The sequence below is a fragment of the Drosophila albomicans genome, chromosome 3 (assembly GCF_009650485.2).
Source record: "Drosophila albomicans strain 15112-1751.03 chromosome 3, ASM965048v2, whole genome shotgun sequence".
NCBI classification, from domain to species: Eukaryota; Metazoa; Arthropoda; class Insecta; order Diptera; family Drosophilidae; genus Drosophila; species Drosophila albomicans.
Genome location: NC_047629.2, coordinates 37817008 through 37830965, shown reverse-complemented (window position 1 = coordinate 37830965; position 13958 = coordinate 37817008). Strand labels below are relative to the sequence as shown.

At 41.5% G+C, this 13958-nt stretch overlaps 6 protein-coding genes across 7 annotated transcripts; 3 read left to right on the top strand and 3 right to left on the bottom strand.

Moving 5' to 3' along the window:
* Positions 1-53: 53 nt before the first annotated feature.
* Positions 54-1353, top strand: LOC117566967 (uncharacterized). 2 transcript variants are annotated; one of them, XM_052005567.1, is made up of 3 exons: positions 54-123; positions 406-577; positions 637-1353. In XM_052005567.1, the coding sequence occupies exons 1-3, from the start codon at positions 121-123 to the stop codon at positions 1224-1226; spliced, it is 765 nt and encodes a 254-aa protein (XP_051861527.1). In that variant the 5' UTR covers positions 54-120; the 3' UTR covers positions 1227-1353. The 2 variants fall into 2 exon arrangements, with proteins under 2 accessions (XP_051861527.1, XP_034102513.1); XM_034246622.2 differs by lacking the exon at positions 54-123 and having other exon boundaries at positions 143-577.
* Positions 1240-2386, bottom strand: LOC117566966 (ubiquinol-cytochrome-c reductase complex assembly factor 1). Its single transcript, XM_034246621.2, has 4 exons — positions 2245-2386; positions 1947-2141; positions 1634-1885; positions 1240-1573 (listed from the first exon to the last, which is right to left on the bottom strand). Exons 1-4 carry the CDS (start codon positions 2299-2301, stop codon positions 1286-1288), a joined length of 792 nt encoding a protein of 263 aa, XP_034102512.1. The 5' UTR covers positions 2302-2386; the 3' UTR covers positions 1240-1285.
* Positions 2387-2603: 217 nt separating this feature from the next.
* LOC117571389 (SURF1-like protein) lies at positions 2604-3751 on the top strand. Its single transcript, XM_034253508.2, has 4 exons — positions 2604-2872; positions 2926-3047; positions 3104-3298; positions 3356-3751. The coding sequence occupies exons 1-4, from the start codon at positions 2672-2674 to the stop codon at positions 3738-3740; spliced, it is 903 nt and encodes a 300-aa protein (XP_034109399.1). The 5' UTR covers positions 2604-2671; the 3' UTR covers positions 3741-3751.
* LOC117571386 (UDP-glucose 6-dehydrogenase) lies at positions 3751-8838 on the bottom strand. The gene is made up of 3 exons (XM_034253504.2): positions 8521-8838; positions 5361-5499; positions 3751-5285 (listed from the first exon to the last, which is right to left on the bottom strand). The coding sequence occupies exons 1-3, from the start codon at positions 8668-8670 to the stop codon at positions 4144-4146; spliced, it is 1431 nt and encodes a 476-aa protein (XP_034109395.1). The 5' UTR covers positions 8671-8838; the 3' UTR covers positions 3751-4143.
* A 460-nt stretch (positions 8839-9298) lies between these two features.
* On the top strand, positions 9299-10454 carry LOC117571388 (glutamic acid-rich protein). The gene is made up of 3 exons (XM_034253507.2): positions 9299-9500; positions 9560-9727; positions 9790-10454. The coding sequence occupies exons 1-3, from the start codon at positions 9392-9394 to the stop codon at positions 10413-10415; spliced, it is 903 nt and encodes a 300-aa protein (XP_034109398.1). The 5' UTR covers positions 9299-9391; the 3' UTR covers positions 10416-10454.
* Positions 10455-10508: 54 nt separating this feature from the next.
* On the bottom strand, positions 10509-13212 carry LOC117571382 (cilia- and flagella-associated protein 52). The gene is made up of 5 exons (XM_034253501.2): positions 12709-13212; positions 11944-12648; positions 11662-11891; positions 11387-11603; positions 10509-11328 (listed from the first exon to the last, which is right to left on the bottom strand). The coding sequence occupies exons 1-5, from the start codon at positions 13131-13133 to the stop codon at positions 10683-10685; spliced, it is 2223 nt and encodes a 740-aa protein (XP_034109392.1). The 5' UTR covers positions 13134-13212; the 3' UTR covers positions 10509-10682.
* Between the last annotated feature and the right edge of the window lie 746 nt (positions 13213-13958).

Below are 13958 nucleotides of genomic sequence, written 5' to 3'. Positions count from 1 at the left end.
CAAAGTCGGTTGATATATTTAACAGCTGACTCCAATTCCAATTGTTTGCAGAACAGCTGACACTTAGGACTATTCGATTGGTCTCAGCGAGCAGTGTGACCACCAATTTTATGACTTTCAATGGTACACTATACACTTGTTATTCTCGTTCTTTTATATTATTTATTATTACCAAAATCTTATCAATTGAATAAGAACAATTTATTTTAATATATTTGAAAACTAGCTTGAAATGTTTCGCTTTGTGAAGTGTAACCAAACCAAAAACTCATATTTTTCGACATTAATTAGCTTATTTTGAAATCCCAAATGCGGCTACCCTGAAGTTTTATTTATTTACCATTTTGTGTCAAAACAATCTTAAAAGATTTTTACTTCGGCATATCTCATCAATGAAATATATAGTTTAAGATGCGTACTAGCTATAAGAAGAATCGTCCGTTTGATTTCAAGCTCATCGATCACGTAGAGCCCAACACTTTACTATACAGACGGCAAACAGGACTCTCCAACTATGACATGATGAAGGCCAAGACAGAAGCCTGGGCCAGAATAGCAGAAGTTATGGAGTGCGATGGTAATTTATCCCGATCCTTCCAATACTCAATATATTTTAATAAAGTGCAATATTCCAAGTTAACTTCTGCCTGATGCGTTGGAACAATTTGCATTATCAATACAGAAAGGAGTTGCGACGCCCTAATGGCTCAACTTGGCCATACTTTGATCGATTGCAATTTCTATCAGATCCCCAGCTCCGCTCCAGAGCGAAGGCCACCTCTCATTGCCCGCCACAACAGCAGCCACAGCATATAGAGCTGCCAAGGCAGCAAGAGGACGCCTTGGTTGATCAGGATCCATGGCAGTCGTATAACGATTGTGTTGTGATGCAAGTTGGCGATATTGAACAGCATGCGGATAGCACATTTGTTATCGAAGAGATTATAGAGTCCAACGATCAGATGGTTCACGAGGAGATCATCTATGAAGAAGAGCAGCTGGCGAGAATTGAATCAACAGTTGAGACAGTTTCACCTTCCAGTGCAGATACACAAATAGCACAATTGCTGGCATCGCCTGCCAACGATTATTTAAAAATGAACAGTATTCTTCAACAGCTTCCGAGCAATCACAAAAGATTAGCAGAGCGTCGCATCATGGCATTTGCACTCAAATGCCAACTGAGAGCTTTGGTGGATGAGTCCATCGATGATTTAATTATTTAGAGGCGCTTGCAAATGTGTATAATTTGACTTTAATAAACAAAACTAAAAGAACATTGCCTCTATGCGTCGATTTTACACTTGTCCAGATCATGCCAGGCAATCTTTGGCTTCACGATGAACTGTTCCCGCGTCAAGCTGTCAAGCATGACGGTCTGCATACGCACATATTTAACCAAACGCTCGATTTGAGCGTAATTATCGCACTCCATCTCAAAAAACCGACGCCACAAGGCACAAGCGAGCACCCGATCATCGGACATTATGCCCTCGTCGTAGGCAATGAGCGCAGCTTGAAACTGTTCCGATAACGTCTCAATTTGTTGCCTCGTACGTGAAGGATTATTAGCCTAAAAAGAAAAATAGTTAGCATCCAGAGGAACTCCTCTCAGATCATGCTTCAAACTTACTCCCAACTTTTTGGCGCGTGTGTTAACATCGCCCCACATTGCCTCAACTATGCAGTTCCTTAAAAAGCGTCCATCTTCGCCTGTCTCTGAACCCTCGGCCATCGAGCGCATCAACAGCAACCATACATGCAGCTCAGTGACCAGAAACCAGGAGTTGAACGTGTTGGGCAGCTGAAAGTCTCGAAAGAATGCCACATAGTTGATCTTATCCGCCACACTCTCGTACAGTAGATGGCTGGTCACCTTGAGGCGCTGCAAGAGTTTTGATGATTATCAATTTGATTCATTATTTTCAAATTTGTTTCTTTCTTACGGCTTTTGTATTGGGCGCAAAACCGACTTTTGTAAGCACACGTTTCAATATGCTGCCATCCTCGGCTGTTGTGGTTTGTTGTTTGGTTGTCTTGTCCACAACCCCAGTGGAGCACAGTCGGCACTGCTGAATTGCTTTAGCGGCTGCTGCCGCCACATGATGTTTGTTGTACAATGTTGATGTGTGTTGCCTCAACTGCGGAATGAAAACAGTGCGTGGTTTACATAAGAGTCGGAGAAATGCAGTTGCAGATTTGTCTGCAGCCGGGAAAACTTTTTGTCTGGACTTAATTGGTTACCTGTAATGTTGTTGTTAAACCAGTGGCCAACCTCGCTGCTGCGCGTGTGCACAACATGCTTAAATTAAGCCGAAGTCAATTTGTTTAAAACAAGATGCAATGTTACAAAAGCATGTAGAGCTACCAACTCGCTCAGAACTAACTTTAAGAACAGCTGATTTAACAGGGCAATAAAACATTATAGCTACTCTTACCGGTATGTGCACTTTCCTGTATTAAACATATACAATATAGTATTGAAATTAAGTAAATATTTAAATTGTAAATATAATAGCTTTGTAAAAACTAAGATTTACTTCAGGAATGTAATAGGCAATGTTGTCAACATTACAGCAAACTGTTAACATGCTGTTATGGCCGTGTTGTCCAACAGCTGTTATTATCGTCAACCGGCGACGTGAAAACTTTATATAAAAACAAAATAACAATGCTGCTGCGTGTAAATGCTCAAATGTGGAAACAAATATGTGCGCTGCAACGCTCATCTGCCGGCAGATGTCCGAGCATAGCCACGCAGTTCCGCAGGAAGATTACACAACAAGCACAACAGCCACCAAAAGTTGAATGGACAACGAGCATTCCCAAAAAGGACAAGGATAAAATCACAGCATTAGGCTGGTTCCTACTTGTAAGTTAATTAAAATAGAGATATGCCTTATTATTGATTTTGTACGCTTGCAGCTCATACCAGCCACCACCTTTGGCTTGGGCTGCTGGCAGGTGAAGCGCAAAATCTGGAAAGAGCAGCTAATCAAAGATTTACATAAGCAACTTCATACGGCGCCGGTGGAAGTGCCCGAAGAGTAAGCACATTATATTATTTAAATTATTTTTATTGATTCTATGTTCTTCAATACAGCTTGAGCCAGCTGGATGATATGGAGTATCGCTTGGTTACGCTGCGTGGCCACTTTCTGCACGATAAGGAAATGCAAATGGGACCAAGATCGCTCATACGACCCGATGGCGTTGAGACACAAGGCGGACTATTCTCTCAGCGTGACTCGGGCAATGGTTATCTTATTGTGACCCCGTTTAAATTGGCCGACAGAGAGTAAGCGATTGAAGCCATATTTATGCCAAAGTATAAAACTGTCTTTTTTGCTTGCAGTGACATCGTGTTGGTGAATCGTGGTTGGGTGTCGCGCAAGCACATTGATCCCGCAACGCGTGAAGTGGGTCAGGTGAAGCAAGAGGTGCAGTTGACTGCCGTGGTGCGCAAGGGCGAGAGTCGTCCACAGTTTACACCCGATCACAAAGGAGGTCAGGTCTATTTGTATCGTGATTTGCCCAAGATGTGCGCTTCTACAAATGCAGCTCCCGTCTTCCTAGATGCCGTGTACGATGCAAAGAGTCCACAAAATAGTCCCATTGGTGGACAGACACGGGTCACACTACGTAACGATCATTTGTCGTACCTGGTGACCTGGTTTAGCTTGTCGGCAGCGACATCCTATCTCTGGTATCGCCAGATCGTTAGAAGAATACCATTTTAAAATGCCAGCATTATGATTATTTACTGTTGTTTATTATTTATATAAAAAAATGTACATGCTCGTGTGTAAATGCTTGTTTAATTATCGTACAGAAAGTATGTGAGGAGAATTTCTGTAGTTAAACGGAATTGCAGGTGTCCGTTTGCAACGGTAAATGTTCATATGTATTTGTTAAGTAAGTATTGTATGTATTTATATTGCAACTGGAACGACATTTGGTTGTGTAGGAATAGAAATAGGAATACTTAGGCGTATATCTAGCGAAATACTCGTACTTGAACTATTTATATAAAACAAACAAAACGCATATTTACAATTTATAGTCTCGTAAATACTGGAAAAATGTTTCGGTCTCGGTCTCCGTCTCGTCAAATGTTAAGTCCTTAATGCCGCTCCGCATCACTCACAGCTGTGGCACAATGCCCCACGATCTAAGCAGCCCGGCGCGTTGATATTTCTTGCCAATGGTCTGCACATGGAAACCAATCTGCTGCAGTCGCTCATGATCAAGTATCTTGCGTCCGTCAAAGATGTATGCTGGCTTCATCATTGATTGATAGATGCGTTTGTAGTCCAGATCCACGAATTCGTCCCATTCCGTACACAAAACCAACGCGTGTGTGGCACGCACAGCGCTGTAGGGATCACTGTGTATTTGGACAGCCTTCTTCACGTTCTCGGGAGATTCCGTGACACTGGGATGCGTCAGATCGTCAATGATTTGCTCCGGCTCCACCTTGGGATCGTAAATGTCCAGCTTGGCGCCCTCCTCCAACAACGTTTGGCACACAGTAATCGCTGCCGTTTCACGTGTATCTCCCGTGTTCTTCTTGAAGGCAAAGCCCAGGATGGCAATGCGTTTGTCGGACACCGTGTTGAACAGACTCTCAATAATTTTCTGGGAGAAGCGACGCTTCTGATAGTCATTCATATCGATGACCTGCTGCCAATACGCCGCCACCTCGGGCAAATTCAGATTCTCGCAGATGTAAATCAAATTAAGAATGTCCTTTTGAAAGCAGCTGCCACCAAAGCCCACAGAGGCCTGCAGAAACTTGGAGCCAATGCGTGAATCCAAGCCCACAGCTCTGGCCACCTCAGAGACATCGGCACCGGTTGCCTCGCATACAGCAGACAACGAATTGATGCTGGAGATGCGCTGAGCGAGGAATGCATTGGCCGCCAGCTTGGACAGTTCACTGCTCCACGTATTCGTGGTTAATATATTCTTTTTTGGTATCCAATGCTCGTAGATCCACGACAGCTTCTCCACAGCCTGATGTCCCTCGGGTGTTTCCTCGCCACCGATTAAAACACGATCAGCATTCAGCAGATCATTGATGGCAGTGCCCTCAGCTAAGAATTCGGGATTCGAGAGTATGTCGTAGTGGATGCCTGGCTTTTGATTCGCTCGCAATATGTGCATAATGCTCTCTGCAGCACGCACGGGCACCGTGCTCTTCTCGACCACAATCTTGTTGGACTGTGCAATCTCGGCAATCATACGCGCCGCACTCTCCACATATTTCAGATCCGCAGCTCGACCTAAAAATAACAATGAACAATTGTACACTTAGCAGATGCAGATGATCTTATTTCTATTCTGTGTGGTATATTTACCCTTGCCACTGCCGCAGGTTTTCGTGGGCGTATTCACTGATATGAAGATCAGATCTGCCTCCTTGATGGCGGTTGCAATATCCGTGGAGAAGAAGAGGTTGACATTGCGGCATTTCTTCACCACCTCATCAAGACCAGGCTGCGTTGCAAAGAATAATTTGAGAAAGAAAATAAATGTATCAATATTCGTTTAATCTACATATATTCGCACATATGTTTATACGACTTATTTAAATATTAGGTTAAGTAACTTCATTAATAAGTGTTATGTCTCTTTATCGCCATCTGCACACTAAAATTAAGCATATCGATACATCTTCAGCATTTTTTTTATGATCGTGAAAGATAAACACGTCAATTCGTAAAATTTGTTCGCATTTGCTGTAAAAAATATTCCATTTAATATCTAATTGTTGAATTTCTTCAATATTAGAAGTACATAAAAACATATGAGTCTATTCACGACCATTGAACCAAAAAAAGAATTGTATAATAAATATGATAACTTGCATCTACAATGAATTTACGTCATTAGCTGTTTGCTTATTAAACTTCAGATGTACGCTTGGTTTTTCCCATATGGATTTGGAACTAAACTCAATTTGCGCATGTTGTGCAGAAACCTAAATACCAAAGTTGAACAGATGGATGGATGGAGCGACGGAAATGTTTAATGTAGCTCCAGAACACATGTAATTTGAAGGTCTATTTACGAGTGTTACATATTTATTTAGCTATTGTTGAAGTTATTTGTTGAAGTTATTGTACATTTGCACAAAATTATGCGACCCTCTAGCTAAAGGGTATAGAAATAGAAATGGAAAGCGAATTAAAGCGCAACAGGAAAGCGTTAATGGCAATGTTTATTTGGAATCAGTTTTGCAATAACATTTACCACAAAACACAAAAAATGCTGAGCTAATCGAAGCACGGCAATACTATGATATTTTTTATAACACAAAAACTAAAGGGAAATACCCAAGACAATTTCTAAAGAAATGCTATGAGCACATTAAAGAAAATGTCTCTGAAATGAGCTTGTCTTTTGCTGATAACTAGAAAAGAAAACAATGCAAAAAGTCAATTGCAATTACAATATTTGTAAATGCCAAGGAAAGAGTTTCTCAACCTGACACTTGGGCAAATAGTACTTGAATGTACATATGTGTGTTTGTGGGCATGGAGAGAAACAAACGAGTTAATCAGCCGCAGACACAGAATGTTGAGTTCTAACTGACATTGGCCACGATTCTCGCTTCTATTTTTTGTGTGTATTTTGTTTATTTATTTCCAATAATACTTATTGCATTTGCCATTGCCGATTGGTGATGCAATCATAGAGCGAAGAGCAGATAAATGAATAATTAAATTTCAACTGTGCCTTGGCCTAATGAGCAGATAATACTCAAAGAATGTTGCCGCATAAAATAAAGTGCCTAATAAATCATTCTCGCTGTTTCTCTGTCTAGTTCTAGCCCCAACAATTGTTTAGTTCTTAATTATGTACGTTATAATGCTCTAACAGGCGTTAATATTCACAAAAGAGTCGTGGAGGAGCAAACAAAGATAATATATTTATTAAAAAGAACGATGAAAGAGCAATTAAGATTATATTGAAGAAATTTTAATGAAAGTTTAACTTGTCGGTCGATTCGGCATTAGAATATTTTATTTCTAGGCATCCCTAACAATCGTCAGACTTATTTTGTCTGGTTAAGTAAAATACAGTTCTTATCTTTGATAAACAGTTATTTTAACTTTTTCTCTCACAAAAGTTTAAGTTAATTTAATTTAGAAAATAACTTTTTATGGTTAGAATGAAATATAATTACTTCCTACATATCTCTGACAAATATGTAATTACTACAATTATAGCTTTGATAAATTAAAATAAATATAAATAAAGTGAATATTTAATCTATCATCAATCATTATATTATTAAATCACTCTAACAAATATTACATTGCATAATTTTTGTAAGGGTACTCAATCTTCGACCTGCGACAATAGCTTATCTTAATTGGGTTTTCTCTCTTTTTATTTAATTCGATAAGGCCGGGCACGATCTCTTCGCAGTGAGGGGACGAAGATTGTTGCTAAAAACGTAAATTTCCTCGAATTGTGCCAGCCAACAAAACTACACACACATTATCCAGCTCGCACCGATAACAGGGCGTAGTGTAGTGTTCTGTTCTGTTGCTTATCTGGCTCACAAGACGTAATGTGTAGCATGGCCCGGCCAGACTGATAAGGATTTGGTTCGGCGTACAACGGATATGTTGTGAAAAGAAGTGTTCCACAATAAAAACAAAACGGAAATGCGACAACAAATAAAACCAAAATGCTTACACAGAAGTTTGGCAGCTTTCTAATCAGTTCAAAACCTAAAGATCTAATCCAAAAGGCGGCAATCTTGTTGCACAGTGTAGCTGCGATCTTCGGCCACATAATAAACACACGCATGTGTATGTGTGTGTATTATTTATGAATGACTAATGGACACTGCTGCGAGTGTGTGTGTGTATGTGTGTTTGTTTGCATTGGGCTTCACTTTTAGTGTGACCATTGACCTTGTTGTTGTGGGCTAATTGCGCCAAGCACCTGCGATGTACTCGATCATATGCTCTCTCATATGAAGAGTTCGCAATCACAATCACGCAGCCAAAGCTAAACATGAAGCCAAGAGGTGCGTGTAGTATACAAATCAGTTTCAAACAGTCGGTCGTCAGTTGGGAACTGGTTTGGTTTTTAAGAAAGGGGGAAACAGAGGGGGGAATTGGGACGTTGGGCTACTTGAAACATGAGCATGAGTGAGGAGGAGTTCATCGACGTATTCAGTATTCACAGCGTTCGCTCAGCATTTCAGTCTGACCATTCTCGAATCTGCACCTCTGATTGATGTGTCTGACTTGTTTGTTTTAGCATTTTTGATGTTATTTTTTTTCAGCACGCAGCGTTATAGATCTCTACTAAACACTCTCTCCCTCTTTCTCTTTTACACTCACAGTGGCAATATTAAAATGCACAATTCTTGTGCATGTGTACGTGCACACAAATCAGCAATTTCATGTACATATACACACACACGCACACACACGAGATCATCCGCCGTCTGAGTAAATTGGGGATACAACAAAACAATAACTGAAACCAACTAACCTCATAGATGGGCAATTTCTCCGAGTTCCACTGTGCAATTCTCTCGGCACTTTTATCGACCAGCGTTATGGTAATATCTGGACACTTGAGTGCCATTACCGCACATGTTGGGCCGCCAACATAACCAGCGCCAATGCAGCAAACCTTCATTGTGTTGCACGTCGATTTTCACACGCGATTTAGCTAAATAACGCACAACTCTCAAGCACAAAAATTACCGTCAAATTACGTTTAACAACTTTTTCAAACAACAAAACATATGCAAGTGCAAATCGTGAATGCTTCCTCTGCGGCGTCCGACTAACATCTGTTAACAAGAAGTCCAATCAGACTGTTAATAAGTACAGCGCTCCAGTTGAAATGTTAAGCGACAATATACCCTTCTGCAAGATAGGTATATCGCATATGTAATCGAATGCAAAAGTACAGTACTTGAATTCACTTAACATTTCGCTTATGGCCAAACCCGTGTTTCTCATTAATTGGAATATATATTTGTTAATTATAAATAAATAAAAAATTAACATTAATTAATAGCGTATGATTCTCAGCGTAATAGTAGCAGCACTAGCAGCACTTGGTATTAATCTTGTGCTGTTAAAACTAACAGAATTATGTTATGCATCTGCTAATCTACATCTTACCATTTTGAGTACATCGATACTTTTATTTTGTGGTATATTGCGTATATTTTTGTAGCTTACTACAAAAAAATCCAGAATGTATAAATTAGATTATATTTAAAACTCAACCTCAAGTCACATTTGGCGCCAAAGTCAAATAAATAGAAGCAAGTGTATAAATGCCTTTTCATTTATGGAACTTTTTCGAATTCATTAGGTTTTTAGTAAATTTTGTTTTGACCTAAATTATGCTGCAATTATTCAGCGTTGCAAGATGCTTTCGTCTGCCTTACCGAGTAATTCCACACATTTCAAATGCAAATCTTCGCTTAATGTCTGACAAAAGTAAAAAGGATGGTAAATAATCTATCGTTGCAGGAAATAAATAATTAAAAATACATAATTATAATTTATAGGGGACAAGAAAAATAGTAAAGAAGGCAAATGCGACAAATTGAAGGACGAAGAGGTGAAATCTGCCAAAGGTAAAAAAGATGAAACTGCTATCTCTGGTGGCGGCAAGTGCGCGAACAAACATGTAGAGACTGCTCCCAAGTGTCCACCCAAGAAATGTGAAGCTGAACGTGAGTCACCAAAGCAACGTCATAATATATTGAAATTCTAACAATCTAACACTATATGACAGCTCCCGATGATGAGCACTCGAACTGCTGGAGGAAGATTTCCCTGTTTTGCGCTCTACCGCTGGTTGCCATTCTGACATTGCTTGTATTCACCACGCGTCATGAAGAAGAGCGACCTGAGTTCAAGTTCTGGCCACACATGTACAAACGCTCCAAGCCGTTCTTCTTCAAGGGCGGCGGCAATCGTTCAATGTATCACAATCCCCATTGGAATGCTCTGCCGCCCGATGGTTATGAGGATGAGATCGATTTGGATGCCGACGGCAAACCAGCGGAAACAGACCAAGAGCGAGAACAGCGACTGAAGGAATTTGCCACTCTGAATAAGGATTGGAAAAAGCATGATGGCAAGCGAGAGGCGGAACGCAAAAAAGCCGAAGCAGCGGCAGAAAAGGAGGCAAAGAGACTACAAGCTGAAGCCGATAAGGAGGAGAAGAAGCAACGCGCCGAGGAGGAAAAGGAACGCAAGCGCCAAGAGGCCGAAGAAAAGAAGCAAAAAGACGCTGAAGAAAAGGAGCTCAAGCGTTTGGAGGCGGAGGAGAAGAAGCGACTCCAAGAAGAAGCTAAAGCCCAGAAAGTCGACTACGACTTTCCGCTCGATGCTGAACCCGATGTACCCGTTGACTAAATTTTAAATTTTTGTATAATTAAATTATATAAAATTATTTGAGTATTATTAAATTATTAATTGGTATAAATAGGGAAACTACAAAATTTCAGGACTTATAAAATGCATGCTTAATATCTAATCTAATTGGTAGGGTAGATGGAGGAATTGAAGTTCGTTAAGACTGAAGAAATCTGCCGGTATTAGTTTCCATTCCAAGTTTTTTTTTATAATTGTATCAGTCAAATGCTTGGAACAGTTGAGAAAACTAAAGACAAATTTAAAAGTTTAACATTTTCGTACATCGGGCACAATTTTGCACTCGGTAAAAGGATCTGCAGCCTTGCCTTCCTTCTTGGCACAAGGTGGACACTCGACACAGCAGATGTCATCCTTAGGCGTTGCCTTGAGCAGACCATTGATGTTCTCGCCGGCCAGCGGCTTTAAGCGAGTGCCAGAGTCCACACGAGCTGCGACCGTTTTCCCTTTGGACGCTGCTTTAGGCAACGAGTACGAAGGACCCTCTGGAGGATTGGGTTTTCCCCAGTACTCCTCAGGCACATCCCAAATAATCAGTGAGCCATCCGTGCTGCCAGTGACAAAAGTCTTGCCACAAGGACTGTAGGCAGCACTGATCACCGAGGAAGCGTGCTCTGACCCCACGCCAACGACATCGCCACTATTGTAGTCCCACAACTTGACCTGCAGATCGCTGCCCACGCTCACAAAGTAGTCTCCAGTGGCATTCATGGACAGGCAATTGACCGAGGATTTCTTGGAGGCAGTCAGCTCACGTATGAGCGCCCCATTGTAGACCATCCAGTAGATGATGCGGCCATCAGAGCCGCAAGTAAGAATCTGCACGCCAGTGGGAAAATAGAGCACCGACATGAACTGTGTATTGGCTGTGACAACCTGTTTGCGGGTCATGCGACTGAAAATAAAAAGGATAGTCGTTAATAAATTGCCATAATCCGTGACAATCTACTCACTTAATATCCCAAATAACACAGGAACCATCGGTGCAGGCAGAGATGACCTCCGTGTCCAGATAGTTGATGTCGAGTGAGGTAATGGGACCCGAATGATCCTTGAGAACGCCCACCAGATCCTGGCGATATGGCTCTATTTTCCAGACGCGCACCTGTCCCTCAATGCCACCGGTGACAATGAAACGACCCGTGGATGCCACAGCCAAGGCACTGCAGCCTGCACGTTAAAAGAGATATATGAATGCGATCTACATCAATTGAATTTTCGGACTCACCCTTATTGTGAGCATTGGGTATGGCATAGATGAGGCGTCCTGTCATGGGCGTAAAGGCGCGTATGATGCCATCGTTCCACACCGAGACAATGCTGGTGCCGTCCTGGGAGAAGCGCACAGCAGCACAGTTGAAGTTGTAGACCATGATGCGAAGCAGCTCCTGCTTGCGAGAAGAGGACCAAATACGTATGCTCTCATGCCCAGCAGTAGCAAAGACAGCAGCATAATTTCTGCCAACATGCAAGGATTAGATTGACATTAAAATTGTTTTCAATAACTTACTTGGGAAATGTGATGAAGTAAACAGCCTTGGCGTGGCAGGTGCGCAATAGTTTCAGCACCCACGACTGTATGTTCAGCATATAGATCTCATTGGTGTCCGTACAGATATAGAACTTCTCAGGCGTGGAGCGCACAAACGACGAAATACGTCCAGAGACGCGAGTGCTCTTGATGGTGCGCAAATAGGGCCAAGTGGGGCCGGGATACTCGCGGAAATTGATTAGCGGCACATCGGTGCGTTCCTCCACCAGCTGCACTTCGCCATCGCCGGCGCCAATCAACAAACGTCCGCCCTCGAGCACATAGAGAGCACGCACTCCATTCACATAGCGATTGCAATCGCGACCGGATGGTTTACGTGGATTGTGCGTGCCAAAGGCGCCCAAGATGCCGCTAGATGAACCAGGACGTGTCACATTGTCTTTGTCGCAGCAGTTCAACACGATCTTAATGATGTCTCCAGTGCCAGAGCCAAGGTAAGCAAACTCATCGTTCTTATCGATGCGAACGCAATAGAATTGACGGGACTTGCTGGCAAGCTGCACATCCTGGGCATAAAGCTTCTTTTCCTCGCGCAGAATGCTCCAAAGACGCAAATGGCGATCGCCGGCAGTGAGAAAGAAGAACGGATTTCTGTGCAGCGGACGCACAGTCAAAGCATTGCCCGATATGGCCCGCGAAGCAGGCTGACGGCAAATGGGCGAGCTGCAAGTGAAAACCATTATTAGGCAACCCAAAAAACAAAGTTTAGCAAACATAACTCACAATGTCTGCATATCAAAGACAATGACGGAGCCGTCATCCTTGCCGCCAATCGAAATCACAAAGCGATCCTCGGCCGTGAAGCAAATGGCTTGCACTTTCACCTTGTGCAGATCATGACGTCCGATTTCCTTGCGTGTCTCGTAGTCCCAAACGATCACATAGCCACGAAAGCCCATATGATTAATCTGTCCAGATGCAATATACTTGCCGCTCTTGCTGAGATCCAAGCATGAGATGCTGTTGGTATGGCCGGCCACAAATTCTTGTGTGTTGTTCTTGAAGTCGGCAATGGCGATCTTGTTGCCCAGCGGAAAGATGGCGGCCTGTGTAACGGGATGCTGGCGAACGCCATTTTCCACTTTGCCATTAATGCCGAAAATGGCGCGCGGCTGCAGTTGCTTACACTCTTTGGTGTTACTCGACATTATTACAGTAAATCAAAATATATTATTCTATTTTTTAATAGTGTTTTCAATAATTTGCAGCCGCCGTTGTCAATTTGTTTTTGTCAACTGTTATTTTTGTTTGAAAACAAAGCAACCGTTGCCTAGAAGCCATTTGAATGCTGGTTGGCAGCGCTGCTCCACAGAGTTCTTTGGTATTTTTGGTATATTTCGCTTGCACTTACAGTGCAATTTGTGCCAGGTGGCAACTTCGCAGATTTGCGGGCAAGCGCGAGGCGAACAGAAATTTAAAGTTCATAAATAACATGGACTAAAGTAGAGTGTATACAATTTTATTATACTTATTATACATTATGTATTATGTTTTTATGCCAATTCGACATTTAACAAGCGTAATGAATATTAAACCTTCATTCTGCCTGTTACATGTCGATTCAATGATATCTGATGTTGATAAAAAATATTGCTACCTATGTTTTTTTATTTAGTAAATATTAACAGACGTGTATATATTGAACGTAAAAATTATTTAGTTGATAGTTACGTAATATCTTGGTTTTAGAATGCTTTAAGCGCATGCTGTTAGCTATTAGGCATCAAATTTTTAAGTGACGCATAGTCAGCATATCCCGCAATTTCACCCGCATTTTATTTGAAAATATTTTTATTTTGATGAGTAAATTCAATATGTCATCAACAAACACCCACAATAAAATAAAAACTGTCATTTAAATAAAAAAATGAAAACAAATATTGTTTTTTAACTTCAGTGATCTTTAATTGTTGCCTAAAAATTGAGATTCCCGCAAGAAAAATAAAAATGTAAATTAATTTTTGCAATGATTG

Bases quoted from the DNA above. Each gene is read 5' to 3' on its own strand.
- LOC117571388 (XM_034253507.2), top strand. From the start codon at position 9,392: ATGCTGCAATTATTCAGCGTTGCAAGATGCTTTCGTCTGCCTTACCGA. The intron at 9,501-9,559 runs GTAAATAATCTA...TATAATTTATAG, and splicing joins TGACAAAAGTAAAAAGGATG to GGGACAAGAAAAATAGTAAA. The intron at 9,728-9,789 runs GTGAGTCACCAA...ACTATATGACAG, and splicing joins CAAGAAATGTGAAGCTGAAC to CTCCCGATGATGAGCACTCG.
- LOC117571389 (XM_034253508.2), top strand. From the start codon at position 2,672: ATGCTGCTGCGTGTAAATGCTCAAATGTGGAAACAAATATGTGCGCTG. The intron at 2,873-2,925 runs GTAAGTTAATTA...GTACGCTTGCAG, and splicing joins CATTAGGCTGGTTCCTACTT to CTCATACCAGCCACCACCTT. The intron at 3,299-3,355 runs GTAAGCGATTGA...TTTTGCTTGCAG, and splicing joins TTTAAATTGGCCGACAGAGA to TGACATCGTGTTGGTGAATC.
- LOC117571382 (XM_034253501.2), bottom strand. From the start codon at position 13,133: ATGTCGAGTAACACCAAAGAGTGTAAGCAACTGCAGCCGCGCGCCATT. The intron at 11,604-11,661 runs GTGAGTCCGAAA...TTTAACGTGCAG, and splicing joins ACCCAATGCTCACAATAAGG to GCTGCAGTGCCTTGGCTGTG. The intron at 11,329-11,386 runs GTGAGTAGATTG...TTTTATTTTCAG, and splicing joins TGTGTTATTTGGGATATTAA to TCGCATGACCCGCAAACAGG.
- LOC117571386 (XM_034253504.2), bottom strand. From the start codon at position 8,670: ATGAAGGTTTGCTGCATTGGCGCTGGTTATGTTGGCGGCCCAACATGT. The intron at 5,500-8,520 runs GTTAGTTGGTTT...TTTGCAACGCAG, and splicing joins AGAAATTGCCCATCTATGAG to CCTGGTCTTGATGAGGTGGT. The intron at 5,286-5,360 runs GTAAATATACCA...TGTTATTTTTAG, and splicing joins AACCTGCGGCAGTGGCAAGG to GTCGAGCTGCGGATCTGAAA.
- LOC117566967 (XM_052005567.1), top strand. The intron at 578-636 runs GTAATTTATCCC...CAATATTCCAAG, and splicing joins AGAAGTTATGGAGTGCGATG to TTAACTTCTGCCTGATGCGT.
- LOC117566966 (XM_034246621.2), bottom strand. From the start codon at position 2,301: ATGTTGTGCACACGCGCAGCAGCGAGGTTGGCCACTGGTTTAACAACA. The intron at 1,886-1,946 runs GTAAGAAAGAAA...AAACTCTTGCAG, and splicing joins TTGCGCCCAATACAAAAGCC to CGCCTCAAGGTGACCAGCCA. The intron at 1,574-1,633 runs GTAAGTTTGAAG...TTTTCTTTTTAG, and splicing joins CACGCGCCAAAAAGTTGGGA to GCTAATAATCCTTCACGTAC.